The 16,129-nt window shown below is 39.5% G+C and overlaps 1 protein-coding gene and 1 long non-coding RNA gene across 10 annotated transcripts in view; one reads left to right on the forward strand and one right to left on the reverse strand.

The window, feature by feature from the left end:
- The window catches only part of MACROD2 (mono-ADP ribosylhydrolase 2), a 2,107,194-nt gene extending 2,105,634 nt beyond the window's left edge, over positions 1–1,560 (forward strand). For 6 of the 9 annotated variants that reach the window (XM_054542042.2, XM_024238817.3, XM_054542045.2 and 3 more), the window contains one exon: positions 1,377–1,560. In XM_054542042.2, the coding sequence (XP_054398017.2) occupies positions 1,377–1,423 (47 nt within the window). In that variant the 3' untranslated portion in view covers positions 1,424–1,560. The remainder of the gene's footprint in view (positions 1–1,376) is intronic. The other 3 variants (XM_054542043.2, XM_054542044.2, XM_024238819.3) reach the window with 1 other exon arrangement.
- LOC134760793 (uncharacterized) lies at positions 1,143–5,174 on the reverse strand. The gene is made up of 2 exons (XR_010138770.1): positions 5,009–5,174; positions 1,143–1,582 (listed from the first exon to the last, which is right to left on the reverse strand). It is a non-coding gene; the product is annotated as an uncharacterized LOC134760793 (long non-coding RNA).
- Between the last annotated feature and the right edge of the window lie 10,955 nt (positions 5,175–16,129).

A 16,129-nucleotide genomic window follows, 5' to 3' on the forward strand; every position in this document is an offset into this window, starting at 1 on the left:
AGACGTGTTAAGTTCAATAAGATTTCTACAAGGAGATAAGGCAGTGTAGGGCTGTGTATTTGATTGATACCCACCAAACCTTTCCAGGTTTAATTTAATTTGGACTGAGATTACTGAAAACCAGGGAATGCAGATATAAAATACAGAACCACAAGGAAATCCCGCCATGATCCCACTAGTATTGAATTATAAAGTTACCACCACCAAATGTTACAGAGGATGTGGAGGAGCTAGAACTCTTATACATGGCTGGGGAACATACAAAATGGTTCAGCCACTTTTAAAAAATTGTTAGTTTCTTGTAAAATTAAGTATGTATCCATCCTATGGCCCAACAATTCTATTCCCGAGTATTTGAGAGAAATGAAAACCTATATTCACAAAAGCCTTGCACAAGAATATGCACAGCAGATGTGCTCACAAAAGCCCCAAACTTGACACAACACAAATGTCTAGCAGCAAGAAAATGAACTTTAAAAAGTGACATATACATACATGGGAATTCTAGTTAGCAACGAAGAGGAACAGATTACTGTTAACAAAGCAGCAACATGAATGAATCTCAGAAGCATTACACTGAGTGAAAGGAGACAGACACAATGAGATACTTGTATGATTCCATTTGCAGGGAGTCCTAGGGCAGAAAAAAACTAATTTATGGAGATAGAAATCAGATCATTTGTTCATTCCAGCAGGAGTGGGGTAATAGGGAAGGGAACTTTCTGGGGTGATGAGATAATGTATATCTTGATGGTGGTGTGGGTTTAATGTATGCATTTTTCAAAACAGATTGAAATGTATGCTTAAGATCTGTGTGTTTTCCTGTAGGCGGATTATACCTCAATTTTAAAAATCTAAAAAAAAAGAAAGAGTATAGGCTTTTCCAAGGCACAGTGTCTTCTTAGTGTCCTCTCATGGGTAGTGAATAAGGCAGATAATTTAATAAGTACAATCTGAAGTGGTGGCATAACCATCAATGACTTTTGCAAAGCAGCATTATGAAAATTGTTATTATTTATATGCTGATGCCTGGAAACTAGAGTGTGTGCATGGGCCTGAAAAGGGAAGCCACATCAACTCAGGGTTACAGTTTTCAAAGAATACTTGGAAGAATTGAGTTAATCGTCCCCATCAGCCAAAGCTCGTTGTCAATGTGGCATACATTTATTAACAGTGATTTATATGCTCTTTAAAGATACCATGTGCCAGCAATTACAGCTCAGATATCTAAAGCTCTTTGATAGTCAAATAAGATATTCCTGGGCCTATGTGAGGGGCGAGAGACATTTAAATGGCTATATTAAAAAGGTATTCCTTGCTAAGCCTGTGAAGATGTCTTATCGTTAATCTAACAAATGGCTTCTCTTTGTCTTCAGCAGGGGCACAAGATGAAGCGAAGGAACAAAGAAATGGAACTAAATGACAATCCTCAGCATCACAAGGCCTCTCCTGGCTCTGGGGGAGCTCAGGAAGATAGCAGCACACGCTGTGGAGGAGGGTGGGGGTGGGGGGAAGGCAAGTCCCATGGAAGGACGGGGAATCCTTTACTCTAATTTCTCCAGCTGCATTTTGTTCCATTTATCTGCAGAAAAAGAAAGAAAAAAAAGAAATAAAAAGTTTCCTTTAATTTGGTGGAGGGACCCATGTTGACACATCTTTCAGGCATTATCCTTGTAATTTCTGTCTTTTCTCTTACAACTTTGCCCCAGGGTCACAGTGGCTTGGTTGAACACTCACATGTGTATCCTGGCCCCTGTCTGCTTTCTCGGTTATTTCACAAAGCTGGTCACACAGTGGTTTATTCAAAGGAAGGGGAGGAAAACAGTGGTTTGATAAGCTGCAGGCTAAATTTTAGGAATCAATAAGCCCAGCAGCAGTATAATCCCCAGACAGAGGAGACAGGATAGAAAATGGGCAAAAGCCTCGGAAACCACTTGGAAAAGGTCTGGACAATGAGGTGAAAATATTTTCTTCAGGGATTCCCAAGGCACAATTTGTTCCAAGTGGATAATGAGAAATATGGAAGCTGAATTACTTCCAGAGCAGAGTGCAGAGGCATAACAGAAGGGTGGGCCCTGGCAGCCATCTGGGTCTATTCCTTCCTAACCAGGGTGGCAGGTGCATCCTTCTTTTTGACACTGACTTTCAGCAGAGCTTACTTGGTTCATGAGGTCTTCACATGGAGACCACCAGCAAGAGGTGACTCTTTGCTGCATAACTGTAAAGGATGGCCCTTTACTAGGTGTTACAGTTAAAAGCTAAGAAAAGGGGCACTGCATTTAGGACCCAAACATATGCCTATGAATATCAAAAGCTCCTCCTGAAATCGCTATGAGTTTTCCATAAAAGAACATCCTGTCTTCACCCAAGGCTTGACAGCCCACAGAGTAGTCTCATTTGAAATTACAGGAAATTAGAGCTTTTGCTTGCAGTTCTGCCATCCTGGCCTGTGTTTAAATGCTGTCACTTGTTTATGCCAAGTTCAAGGCTGATTCGATGGTTGGTCCCCTCACCCAGAAAACCCTGAAGGGGAGGATACAGCTCTGAAGTGGGGCAGCAGGACTAAAACCCAAGATGCCAGTGGTATAGTGGGCACAAGGGATGGCGACCTTGAGGATGCCAGGCATCATCACCAATATCTATCCTAGAGCCAGTATGAGGCCAGATGCCTACTTCCCACAGCCTCCCCTGGTTCCAAAGTCATGTCATTGTTTTCAGTGGAAACATATCGTTTGTTGCATATCTTCTTAAATCCATCTTCCTTGTAAGGGCTTTAGAACTAAAACTTACTTATATTGTTTTTTGTAACAGAGGGAGAAAAATAGTGGATTATTATTTCTAAAATAAAAGGATGTTCAGCTTTCTAAATATCCCATCAAAATCTTCAGTTTTGCACTTTTTTTGATGGAAAATTCATCTTCTTATCTTCCTATGACTTTGGTTTTAGCCTTTCTGAATTTGTTACCCCTTCTGGATGGCTTATTTGATATACTGGAATAGTTAACAAGCTGTACTTCAGCATATGCAATATATTCTAACAACATTTTTTTAATAAAATCAAGACATCAGCAAGAATGACATTTACGTGACCTCATAATATGGGATTATGGCCTTCTGTTGCTATTCCAGTTTGATATGGAAGCATCTATATCCTCTATTGCCATTAGATGTTGTTGCTTTTCAGAAAAGTAAGGAAAAGGCTCATTTTAAAGAATCCAAGAAACGATGTCATCCAAATATTGACAGTTTCTACATTTCATGCCATCTTTATAACTCAATTGAAAGTTGCCATCATTCTTGTGAAGTATTTGACAAGTGCAATCTGCTAGAAGCTCATTTTTCTTGTGACTCCCAAATGTTAGTGCTACTTAGCCTCAGTAATGAGTTACAGTTGAAAAAAACACGAGAGAAACAGAGGGACAGAGATTTTCTAATGAACAATGATGGAAAAGACCTAATGTCCTTGCTAGAAACAGCCAGGATGGGAATTATCCAGCCCTGACATTCTCCTTATCATCAATGACAGTCATTTTACTCATTTATTTCAAACGTGGGTGGGGTAGAAGTGAAAGGAGGGAATTCTCTCTGCCTAAAAATTCTAGAAGAATGAAAGTAATCTTTGTATCCAGGAAACTAAGAGAATGAGGAATAAATATCTTCAGCCCCACTCCTGAATTTGTTTATTCTTCCATCTATGATTAGATTGTGTTTTCATTTTTGCTTCATCATGCTTTTTGGTTGTTATTTGGCTATACAGTTTTATGCTTTAAAACAAATGATAAAGTTAATTTCCAATTCAATAGTGAAATATTAACAATCTAACTATAGCCAGGTCAAAGACACCTGAACACAGAAAACCTTTATTTGCTGGTGCTGCCATTGCACAGGCTGTACAATGAAATAGATTTGAAAAGCTGATTGATTTTCCTGCACATAAATTCTGGATGTCAATTTCCAACCAAACTCCAATCCAGCTATGTGGCATGAAGGGTTACAGGAGGGAGGGAGGAAAATAGCCCTATGTTAGTCATGTTTGCATACAGAGGATCAAAGTAGGCCTTCAGCATAATAGTTCTAATTAAAATGGCCCTCGCGGTAGGAGAGACAAAGGGCCTTTTCCTCTAGCTGGTAACTATTCAGATGATGGACAAGTCTTCTTTCATAAAAGATTAAAAAGAAGGCATCCGAATCACTGTCTGTGATACTGGGTCACATATTAATCACTGCAGCTAATTGTAAATCTTTCTATGAAACACTGAAAAGCCTCTTTGTGAATTAATACAGTTCTGCTTGATGCACTTGATTTGAAAAGACGTTTCTCTGTATGTGGTGCATGTCGGCTTTGCTTTGAAAAATAACAAAGTTAGCAGAATATGTTCAATATATTTTCTTGGGGAATAGGGTTTTTATTACATGATTCATTAAGGATTTGCCTTACCCTGACATTTGTGATATAAAGGAAAATCAGAAAAAAAGTAATTTTCTTGATCAAGATATGTTTTTACTTAATGCAAATAAATGTAGTCTGTTGCTTGCAAGGAAAAAAAAATGGCTTCTGATATCTGGTATAAACTGCTAAATAGGATAATACGTGCCTCTTTTGTTAAACCAGCATTTAAATGCTGGACTGCTTCTAAATCTGTTTGTTTCTTTTCATCTGTGCCATACACTAAAAAACAACTGTTGCCTTCATACTATATTTGTTAGAGCAGAATACAAATAAAATTTGTTTGAGAGGATAATGTGAAATTATCTGTGTTTTGTGAAATTTGTTCTTTAGCCACAAGCAATGAGTAACTAAAAATACTCACTTAATACTATTTGACTGCAAATACATATATTTAAAATTATTCCTGTAAGTCAGCTTTAACTTACTGATAGTTTTCCCTTACTAAGAAGACTGGTCAGTGTGTTGGCCATGTTTTTCAAATTTTAAACTATAGAGTAGTTTTGTATAGATAGAAATCCCAATGTCTAAAATTTCTCTGAGTACTAGATAATTACTTACCCTAGCATCAGCCTCTGAGATGCAAGATATAAGTTGTTGAGATAAAGCCAATGGTCCTGTGAACATTGGTCTGTCTTTCAGAACCCATAACCATTGCTGGAATTTTTAGTGAGCACCTTTTATGAGCCAATCACTACGCTGACACTACAACCATGGCAGCAGTGATTCTCAGTCTACTGTTGATGGAATTGACAGAATTACGGAATTGTTAAGAGCTTAGCAGTGGGCCACCAAAAAATCACTACAGGAAAAACTCAGTGTTCTTTTGAAAATGGAATATGCTTTCCACCAAATTTAGCTCCCTTCATCTCCTACAAAAGATATCAGCATTATTATTTGAGGAGGCAATACAGAAAGCCAACCTCTTTATCAAACAAAGCCAGATGCTTCATAGTTTAAGGATAATAAGGTTTTCCAAACTGCTGTACCACTGGAGTGTTTTTCCCATAATAAACAAGGTTGGATGAGACAAAAATTATAGATAGGACAGTCTTATGCTGCAATGGGCAACCTCAACACAAATGCTTCAGAATAGCAGTGAAGATAATGTGAAATGGCCGGGTGCAGTAGCTCATGCCTGTAATCCCAGCACTTTGGGGGGCCAAGGCAGGCGGATCACCTGAGGTCAGGAGTTTGAGACCAGCCTAGCCAACATGGTGAAACCCCATCTCTACTAAAAATACAAAAATCAGCCAGGCATGGTGGCAGGTGCCTGTAATCCCAGCTACTTGGGAGGCTGAGGAAGGAGAATCGCTTGAACCCAGGAGATGAAGGTTGCAGTGAGCCGAGATCGTGCCACTGCACTCCGGCCTGGGTGACAGAGAGAGACTCCATCTCAAAAACCAAACCAAACAACAACAAAAAAAAAAACAAAAGAAAAAAAGATAATGTGACATGAATCTAGCCCTGCTAGATGCAGTTTTTCATCTCCAACCAATTTTCATATCTTTGCCTGGCCCTCTTGTGTTTCTCCCCCAACATTTCTGTCCCTGTGCCTTGCATTGACCAAAGGTGCCAACAAAGATTGCTTAGTTGTACTGGTGGTTCTCAGGGCTGAAAGGGATAGTGGTACCAATTTAAGTTGTTCTCACCAAGACTGGCCCAGCTGTGGGGTTTTGAGAATGAAACTGCCTTAGTTTCTTGGTTTAGAACATGTAGACACTAATACATACCTGAACTCTCTTACAAATGTAAACATGAATAAAATGCCAAAATATGATACTTTAACGTTTGGAAAAGCACTTGGTAAAGTATTAGCATCAGATTATGCTATTTGGTACTGTTGGCAAATGGTCCTTTCTCTAGCTGAGGATGCTCCACCAAAAGAAGAAATGATTTTTACAATTAGTAAATATGAAATTTTATTCTACTGAAGTTGATTTAAACTTTGCCCTCAAATTAAGAACCCATGAGGTTAAGAGAAATTGTTTCGCTATAATTTAGAGAAGTGGGAAATTTGAGGTCTTAAAATTAAAACATCTACACACTGACAAAAATACTGATGGCGTGAATTTTTAAAGTCATCTTTTCTCTGATAATAACCAGCGTATCTGTAAAGAAAAAAGGCAGTACACTTCTCTCTACTTCTTGGTTCACATGTATAGAAGGACATAGATTTGCAAGGAGATAACTATACCAATATGCACTTCCCTTCCCCAGGGGAGAATTATACTTCCTCATCCTACTGAAATTGGATATGGCTATGTAATTTCCTTTGTTCAATATATAGGCAGAAATGGCATGTGTCACATCAGGCAGAAGCAGGAAGACTCATGCTCTATTCTTTCCCCTGTGGTAATAATCAGCAATATCCCAGACAGGCTGACCTGTCACCATAGATCCAGGAGTGACGACATGAATTGGAGTTTCAGGCAACCCCAGTGAGAAGGTGTCATGACTGAGAAATAAAACTGTGTTTTGAAATTTGGGGGTCATTTGTTACCCTGTGGTAACCTGTCCTATACTAACTGATACATAGGCCATCAACATTTAAGTAAAAAGGGTAAGAATCTAAATAATCCTCTTTTCCAACCTCTTCTTTGGTGACTCTCGACTTGGTTTACGATGCTGCCAGCGTATTGGCCTTCTGTCCACTGCTAGAACAGGCCAAGTTCCTTCCATCCTTAAGGCCTCTAAACTTGAAAGCTCTTTCTTCCCATTCTCATGGGTCTGGTACCTTGTCATCCCTGAGATCTCAGCTGTAATGTCACTTTCTAGACATGCTGTCCCTAATGGCCCAGTTGAAAATAGATCCCTTTTCCCTACTTGTGTTTGCCTATCTAACTCCTGTTTGCTACTTCAGAACACCTACAATAATTTTGTAATTGTTTACTTGTTTATAGGGCAGGGATAAAAATTATATGTCACAACTCAGATGTATAAAATAATGTAGCTGCTCTCCAACCCCTGACACCCCCACCAAAAAAAAAAAAAAAAACCCCGAGTTTATCTTGTTTCCAAGCTCTATTCAAATGGTAAGAGGGGACTGTGGTAAAATAATTTAAATTTGTCAAGTAAAGGCATCTAGTCATTTCCAGTGTAAAATGCTTTGGAATAAAGATTTGGTCAGATTCAAGGTTTAAACTCCACACTAATGCTATTTCTTGCCACCTAAATTTTGTGCCCTTCTCATAGATAAAGGCCTTTTTTTTTCTTTCTTTCTATTTTTTTTTTTTTTTTTTTTTTTTGATACAGAGACTTGCTCTGTTGCCCAGGCTGGAGTCTAGTGGTGCGATCTCAACTCACTGCAACCTCTGCCTCCCAGGTTCCAGTGATTTGCCTGCCTCAGCCTCCCGAGTAGCTGAGTTTACAGGTGCCCACCGCCACACCCAGCTAATTTTTGTATTTTTAGTAGAGATGGGCTTTCACCACGTTGGCCAGGCTGGTCTAGAATTCCTGACCTCGTGATCCACTCGCCTTGGCCTCCCAAACTGCTGGGATTACAGGCGTGAGCCACCACGCCCTGCCAAGGCCTTATTTTTTAATCACTATGCAATAAAACTGCCAATAAATATTAAAATAGTAGTTACTATAATATTTTAAAAGTAATTCTCTAAATGTTTTCTCAAAGAGGGTATCAAGAATAAAATGATGTATTATTTAGAAAGTAACAAAACCAAGAACACTGCTATGGTCTGAATGTTGGTGACCCCCACCCTGCCTCAAAATTTATATATTGGAACCTAATACCCATGTGATACTACTATGAGGTGGGACCTATAAGAAGTGATTAAGTCTTGAGGGCTCTCCTTTCACAAATGGAATTAGTGTCCTTATAAAAGAGATAGACAGGAGCCGCCTTGCCCCTGGTGCCATGTGAGAACACAGCAACAAGGTGCCATCTAGGAAGCAAAGAGCCCTCACCAGGCGGACAACCTGCTAGCACCTTGATTTTGGACTTCCGGCCTCCAGAACTGTGAGTAATAAATTTCTGTTGTTGGCAAATTACCCAGTCTAAGTTTCCTTGTTACAGTAGCCTGAACAAACTACAACAAACACTATTAAAAATGTGAGATGAATCCAAAGCACTATTTAGAAGAAAATTTAGTTTTAAATGCTCTAATTGTGTATTAGAGCATTTTTTGCATTAAAAATAAAAAAGAAAATAGTATTAAAAGCATCCAAATTAAGATTTTTGAAACACAAAAAAAAATCCAAAGAAAATGAGGATTTTACATGTGTGTATACACACACATATATGTACATAAAACTGATAAATTTTAAAAGCAGTAAACTATTAAAATCAAACTAAATCTGGGTTCTTTGAAAATCCATTGAAATAGATAAATAATCTGTAACTCTTATGAGTAATTTTTAAAGGATAGCAACATAGACATTAAATTTTGAGGATAATAATATTAAATTTTATGCACAACTAAACAATAACAAGTCAAAGAAATTGGAGATTTTTTTAAGATAAAATTTACCAAGATCAATATAACATGAGGCAGAAAATCCACAAAAAATTTCATAGCAGAAATGAGGAAAGATATCAAAAAGCCACCCAGGCTAACTATATCTATCTGTCTACCCATATATAAATTGATCATTCAATCGATCAATCTAGCTAAGAATTATGTACCAATTGTCAAAAACTTAAGAACAATCACAGATAATATGCTTGATTTGTTTCCATTTCATATTATTTTTATAATTGAATCATACTGTATATCATTTATGTATACTACTTATTCAAGTGGTTGTACCACAAACATTTTCTTGTCAATTAAGGATTTTCCCAAGTCATTTAAAAATACTTCCTCGTATGGCTGTAATTTTTACTTCCACTTCCCTATTCTGTGATACTTAGTTTCCTTGATTTTTTTTTTTTGTTTGTTTTGAATGAAATGACAAATAACACTTTTGGTCACAAATTTTTGTTTACATCAGGGTATAGTTCCAAAAGGAGATTTTCAGGGTTCACGAACACTTGATATTTATTATCGAATTACTTTGCAAAGTCAAACTGCTAGCAATTAAAAGTGAGAATTTCCATTTTGTAGAACACTCACTGGCCTTGAGGGGCCTATAAATATGGACATTAAAACATGTCAGCATGAGAAACGTTTGTCATTATTATTTAGCATTTTTTGTTTACTAAGGTGGGTAAACAAATTTCTATCTGCTATTTTTATTTCCTGATTAAGGAATTAATCTGTTCATGTTCTTTGGTCATTTGTCAATTGAGATTTTAAATTTTCATTGATATTTATGAGCACTTTATATACTGAGACTATTATCTTTTTGTCATATTTTCTGCATATAATTTTCTACTTGTGCTTTGCTTTATAATTTTGATTGTGATATTTTCTGACACACAGGCTTCTTTTTATGTTTGTACACAATCAAGTCTCTCCCTTTGTGCTGGCTTTCATCACTTTTGGAGTTGACATTGATGGTTTTTGCCTACTAATCATCCAGTCCTGCTGCTTCTGGGGATGAAGCCCTTCAGCCTAGGAGAAAACTCTTCTTATGCAATTTCTGGAGCTGTCTTCCACTCCTACTCTCTGTCCAGACAGGCACACATAGGACCCAGGCTGGACAATCGCAGGACTTTATCTCCCTGTTTTCAGTGATTGATTAGAGAGAACATGTGACCCAAACTGTGCCCCTTGATGTCTTCCCCAACACTTTGATTTGGGGAGCCTTTGTTCTGACTCACGAATGTGAGCCCATAAACTCCCCTTTTAAGCAAGTTTGAGTTAGGCTTCTGTCTCATGTGACTGAATGGCTCTCCAAATCTCCCAAAGGACAAAAGTCTTACAATGTCTTAAGGGCTCCCTGTGATGTCATGGTGCCCTCCTCCCTCATACCTCTACAAACTCATCCTCTGCTATTCTCCCTATGGGCTTCTCTACTCCAGCCACAGTGTCCTCCTGAAATATGCCAGGCACGTTTCTTGCCTTAAAGCTTTGCACTAGCCCTTCTAGAATTTTCCTCTTGTATATATGCATATACATATATGGCTACTTTGCTTCCCTCCTTGGAGTCTTTTTAAAGCTTTCTCAGTGAGATCTGCCATGACCACTCTCTTTAATTCTGCAAACAACCCCCAACTGAGGCCCTCCTCATTGGGTCCACTTTTTTTCTTTTCCATGGCACTTATGTAACTTACCTATTATTAAATTCATTTCAAAGAAAACCATATTGAAAATCTCCCACTGCTTGATGGGGAAAAGGTAGTCCCTATGAGGACAGAGATTTTTATCTGTTTTGCTTACTGAAGCACCAGAACAGTCCCTGAAACATATTAGGTTCCCATTTAGTGTTTACTGAATAAATGAAAGAATTCCACTGACTACTGTGTTCTGGGAAACACTTGGCAAAACCCCTTTTATGAGACTGGTGACCCCGGGCTAAGGTCCTTTTCTTTTCTCTTTGGAGAAAAATGTAGAGGAGAGATGAAATTCAACTCTGATTATTATGGAAGTTAATAGGAGGCTCTGCACCCTGTCCCAGAAGAAAAATATTAATGAAGAACGATGAAAGAGCAGCCATGTTTGCAATATTATTGTGAAAACTCCCTTTTGGTTCATAAATTATGCCTACTCCATATTTAATTCAAAAAAGGGGGAATCTGTTCATTGATCCTTTCTCAAACTGAGCAAGGGATTGGATTTTGTTTTGATGTTACCGTGTTCCATCTTTTTATCTGCGAGTTGATGATGACAAGAACTGTTTAGCTAGGGTTGGCCAGGATACCTTGGGAAGACAATGACATCTCTGTAGCTGAACACAATGAAGGTTGACTTGCAACACACCCCTTGTGAGTTGAGCAGCTTTCCTACAGGCTTCCATCCTGTGGTGCTGTTACCTTCAATGTGTGGCCTTCAAGGTCACCATGGAACAAGAAGAGAGAATGGAGATTGTTATCAGCCAGATGCAGGAAACATTGTACATCTCCACTGCCCACATTTCACTGGTCACAACTCAGTCAACTGGCCCAACTTGATCTCCTGGAAAATGTGGTTTGCCCAAGTACCTAGGAAAACACGTATGTTTGGTTATTACCTAGTATTGCTTCTACCTTCCCTCCTTTGAGTCATAGCTGTGGGCTGTGGACTAGCCCTCAATTTTCATTCCCCAAGACCATGTCAGCCACAGTGGCTTCGGGAAGAAGTACCACCTGGATATCTTAGATGCTCATAGCAATCTCACACTGGGCAAAGAGCTTAATAATGGAGTGGAAAAACCTGAATGTTGCTCTACGTTGCCTTGGACAGAAAGTTGAGGATGTAGTAAGATAAGCTTTTGCCTGGCCTTGTTGTCCTAGAACTGACTTTTTATTTGTTTTTAAGAACACCAAAAGAAAACCTGGTCTAGGGGAGGTGTGTATGTCTAATTTTTCTAAGTCCTAAAATGTGCAGCTTTTGAACTTCAAAAGTCTTTCCCTGTCCAGAGATAGGGAAATGTTCCACCAGATGGTCACCTGTATTTTCTTTTATTTTTTAGCAATTCTTCGTGTTTGGGTGTGTGATTCCATTTTTTACACCTATATCTTTAAGGCACTTTGAATTCATTTCGGTAGTTGATATTTAGAAGGGAATAACTTGGTTGAGTAGCTTTAAAACTAATCCTAGCACCGGCTGGGTGCAGTGGCTCACACATGTAATCCTAGCACTTTGGGAGGCCGAGATGGGCAGATCATCTGAGGTCAGGGGTTCAAGACCGGCCTGACCAACATGGTGAAACCCCATCTCTACTAAAAATACAAAAAATTAGCCAGGTGTGGTGGCTCATGCCTGTAGTCCCAGCTACTCAGGAGGCTAAGGCAGGAGAATCATTTGAACCCAGGAGGTGGAGGTTGCAGTGAGCAGAGATCACACCACTGCACTCCAGCCTGGGCAACAGAGCAAGACTTCTCAAAAAAAAAAACCAAAACCAAACAAACAAAAACTAGTCCTAGCACTAATTATGAAATAACACATCCAGATCTTTTTGCTCCAAGTTTATTTCTTTAACATATACTTATTTTACATTTATACAAGGATCTATTTTCTTGGCAACATCTTCCTTTGGTTTCTCTAGTGCCATTCTGTTTTAATTGGTGTCATTTTAGAATATGTGCTGATGTTTATTAAGGCAAACTCAATACCTAGTCTTCTTTGCTTTCAAATGTTCCTGGCTATCACTTATTGTTCAGTGGTCTAGACAAATCTTAAATTAACCTAATCACCTTTCCCTCCTACAGCCCCCCTTTTCTAATTCTCCGTCTCTCAATCTCCTCAGAAAAATGAATAAGCCAGTCAGTTTAGCCAGCCCATGCTTAGTTTAAAGTGGGAGGGCATCTGTTATAAATGCAGCTTCCTGAGATGTTCCAGAGAAGAACAACATTTCTGCTCATCTCTGGCCTCCTGACAAGGCTGGGCTGTGGTATGAATAATGATTGGTTTCTGAATATTCTGTTATAAAGCCTTTTCCTGACTGTCTTGGCCTCTGGTCTCATCAATATCATCTGAGCCATTTGGTTCTGCATAGTGAGTCAGGAGGCAAAAGCTAGGTAAATATCACTGTGTCTTGAGTGATCATACTCTTTAAGTAACCATCCGCTTTGCAAACAAATGCTGAAGGGCTCAACAGAGCTGGTCTACAGGATTCTCAATCTGCAGGCACAGGAATACAGCATTTGGTTACACATGGCATAGATCTGGGTTATTCTTGAAGAAAACTGAAACAAGTTCAGCCTAGACTCGTTAGCAGCCTGGCCTTGCAAAGACTTACACACTGCAACCTCAGAGATGCTGGGTCCTCTAAATGATCCAGGCCAGCCAGGGGGTAAAAAGTACTGTTTTTTTGTTTGTTTGTTTTGTTTTGTTTTTTTGGTTTTTGGTGAACAGAAAGCATCATAATTATAGACAGAATGTATAAATAGCTAATGTAGAATAGCTCTTTTCATTGTTTAAATAACTGCATATATAATTCATTTAATCTTAACAAAAATGGAGTAGGTACTATGATTATCCCCACTATACAGATAAGCAAACTGAGGCACCAAGAGACAAAGTAATTTGCAACAAGGCCACCCAGCCAGTAAGCAGCAGGGCTGTCATTTGAACAGGAAGTTTGGAGCCAAAGATTAGTATCCTAACCACTATATTAAAGGCTCTCAAGCTTGGGTCAACATCAGAATCACCTAGAGGCCTTGATCAATCACAGATCCTGGACCCCAACCTAAAGTTTCTCATTCAGGAGGTCATGGGTAAAAAGCTGGGATTTTGCACTTCTAACAATTTCCAGGTGATGCCACTTCTGCTGCTGCCCAGGGACCACACTTTGCGAACCACTGAAATGGTTGGCAGGTGTGGTCCCATGAAGGTGAAGCAGGATGAACAGACCTGGACAATGACTAAGCCCTGCAGCTAATTCCCAATCTCTAAAATCAAAATATCTGTATTCTCCTAGTCCCTAAAGCAACCGAAAGCTGGCATTGCCTGCAAGGTGCCAGCTTCCTCCTATTTCCGTTAGGTTTATAGGCAGCTATCAAAATAGTAGACAGTATTTAAGACCACTGGCTGCAGCATCAAAACATCTGGGTTTAAATCTCAGCTCCATAGTTTACCAGCTGATTTAACCTCTCCAAGACTCTGCTGTCACATCTCTAAAATACTGATGATCATTATTTATCACTTACGATTTTAATAAAGGTAAATTTTATACACACACACATTGCTTAGCATACAGAAAAAATGATGGTTAATATTTTTATGAGAAAGAGGTATCTGATTCCCTTTCTTCCTCTCAAATACCAGCAGAGGTATTTATCTTTGAGAAGGCACTGCAGAAAGACTTGTCAGGGTCACGTGGGGCACTTAAACTTTCTTTACAGCTTATAACTGTGACAAGGATAAAAGAGAAAATACACATACTTGACAATCTGCTCCCACCCAATCCTCATCTCTGAGGCCATCTTTCTGTGTGCAGAAGAAACAGAGGAACTGGAAAAATGGGAAGTCCCCAAAGGAAGCGTGCAATTAACACAAAGGGAAGCTGGGCAACTGGTGAAAAAGAGACATCACTTGAAATCATTTTAGTCAGCATTATGAATGAAATATCCTCTCCAGCAATTATTGAACTTTAAAAAAATTCCTTCTAGCTACTATTTCTTTCATTTATTTAACAAATACATATTGAGTCCCTGTTTTGTATCAGCCACTCCCCTGGGTTCTGGAGATGTAGGGATAAACAAAACAGGCCGATTCCCTCCACATGGAGCAGGGGAGGGTGGTGTGAGGATGTAGGGGAGGAGTTGAGCCAGACCAGCGGGTAAAGACCTGAAGGAAATGGGGATATAGCAGCATGGTCTCCTGAAAGAGGAGCATCTGGCAGTGGCAACCGCAAGAGCAAATGCCTGGAGGCTGACTCGTGCCCACCTCCCAGAACTGCCAGGGTGAGTGAGTGGGAAGCGGTGAGGACAGAGGGGTAGAGCGGAGACCACCTCCCATCATGGAAAGCCTTGTTAGGAAGATAGGTTGCCACTCACAGGATTTTAAACAGAGGAGAAAAATGATCCAACTTTGAAAGTGACTCCATGTCAGTGTTGCATGAGGGAGCTGGGCTGACATTAATTGAGGTCTCTAATTCGGGACCTGGATATAGAGGTGGAAAGAGCGAAAAAGAGAATAAAAAACAGAGGTGCAGGAAAAAGACCTGGGGAGGGACCAAATCCGAGATGAATCCAGTTTCTGTCGACCGTTACTCTCTTCTCCAGCCTCTACCACAGTTTTCACATGACCCTAAAGGGTAATTTGCTGAGTATAATGGCCTCGTCCCCACTACATTGGATCAGAGTCCTCAATCTTAACGGCACATTAGAATCATCTAGGGAGTTTCGATTCTATTCCGCCCAAAACCAAATTAAAGGACATTCTACAAAATCAATGACCAGTACTCTTACAAGGTGTCAAAGTCATGAAAGACAAAGATTGCAGAACTGTTCCAGATTAAAGGAAGAGAACAAGACATGACAACTAAATGCAATGTGAGATGCTGGCAAAAAGCATGAGTGCAGCAATTGGCAAAACCTGAATAAGCTCTGTGGAACACGTCACTACACGCAATGTGGTTTATTTTGATTATAGAACTGTGGTTATGTACGTTATGAACACGTGGGAAAGCTGGGTGAAGGATGCATAGTAATTCTTTGTACTCCTTTGTATCTTTTCTGAAAGTCTAAATTATTTCACAATAAAATGTGAAAAAAATACCAGGGCTCAGGCCACACCCCAGACCCAATACAGCAAGAGATTGAGGTCTGAGGTATAGGCACTTTTAAAAAGCTGTCTAGATGATTCCAAAGTGCAACCATGTTTGAAAATCACCACCTTAAAGTTTTAAAGCTTTCAGGGGGCTTTGCCTGAAAGTTTTCTTCTGCCCAGGGCAAAATGTCCGTGGGGCACACAAAATGTCCGTGGGGCACCGTCTCTTCTGAGGCTGTGTCAGCTCCTCCCAGTTTGCCTCCCTAGGCCCAAAAGGAACCTCTTATAGGTAGGATCAGATATGAGGCCAGAAGGAGGGGAATGTAATCATGCAGTCACAAGAGATGCATCCTTTGAGACTCTAGCGGAATCTGAGTCTTCCTCCTGGAGGAGATCTGCACTAAGATAGCTAGCTATAGTTCCCAAG

This window comes from Pongo abelii, chromosome 21 (assembly GCF_028885655.2).
Source record: "Pongo abelii isolate AG06213 chromosome 21, NHGRI_mPonAbe1-v2.0_pri, whole genome shotgun sequence".
Taxonomy (NCBI): Eukaryota; Metazoa; Chordata; class Mammalia; order Primates; family Hominidae; genus Pongo; species Pongo abelii.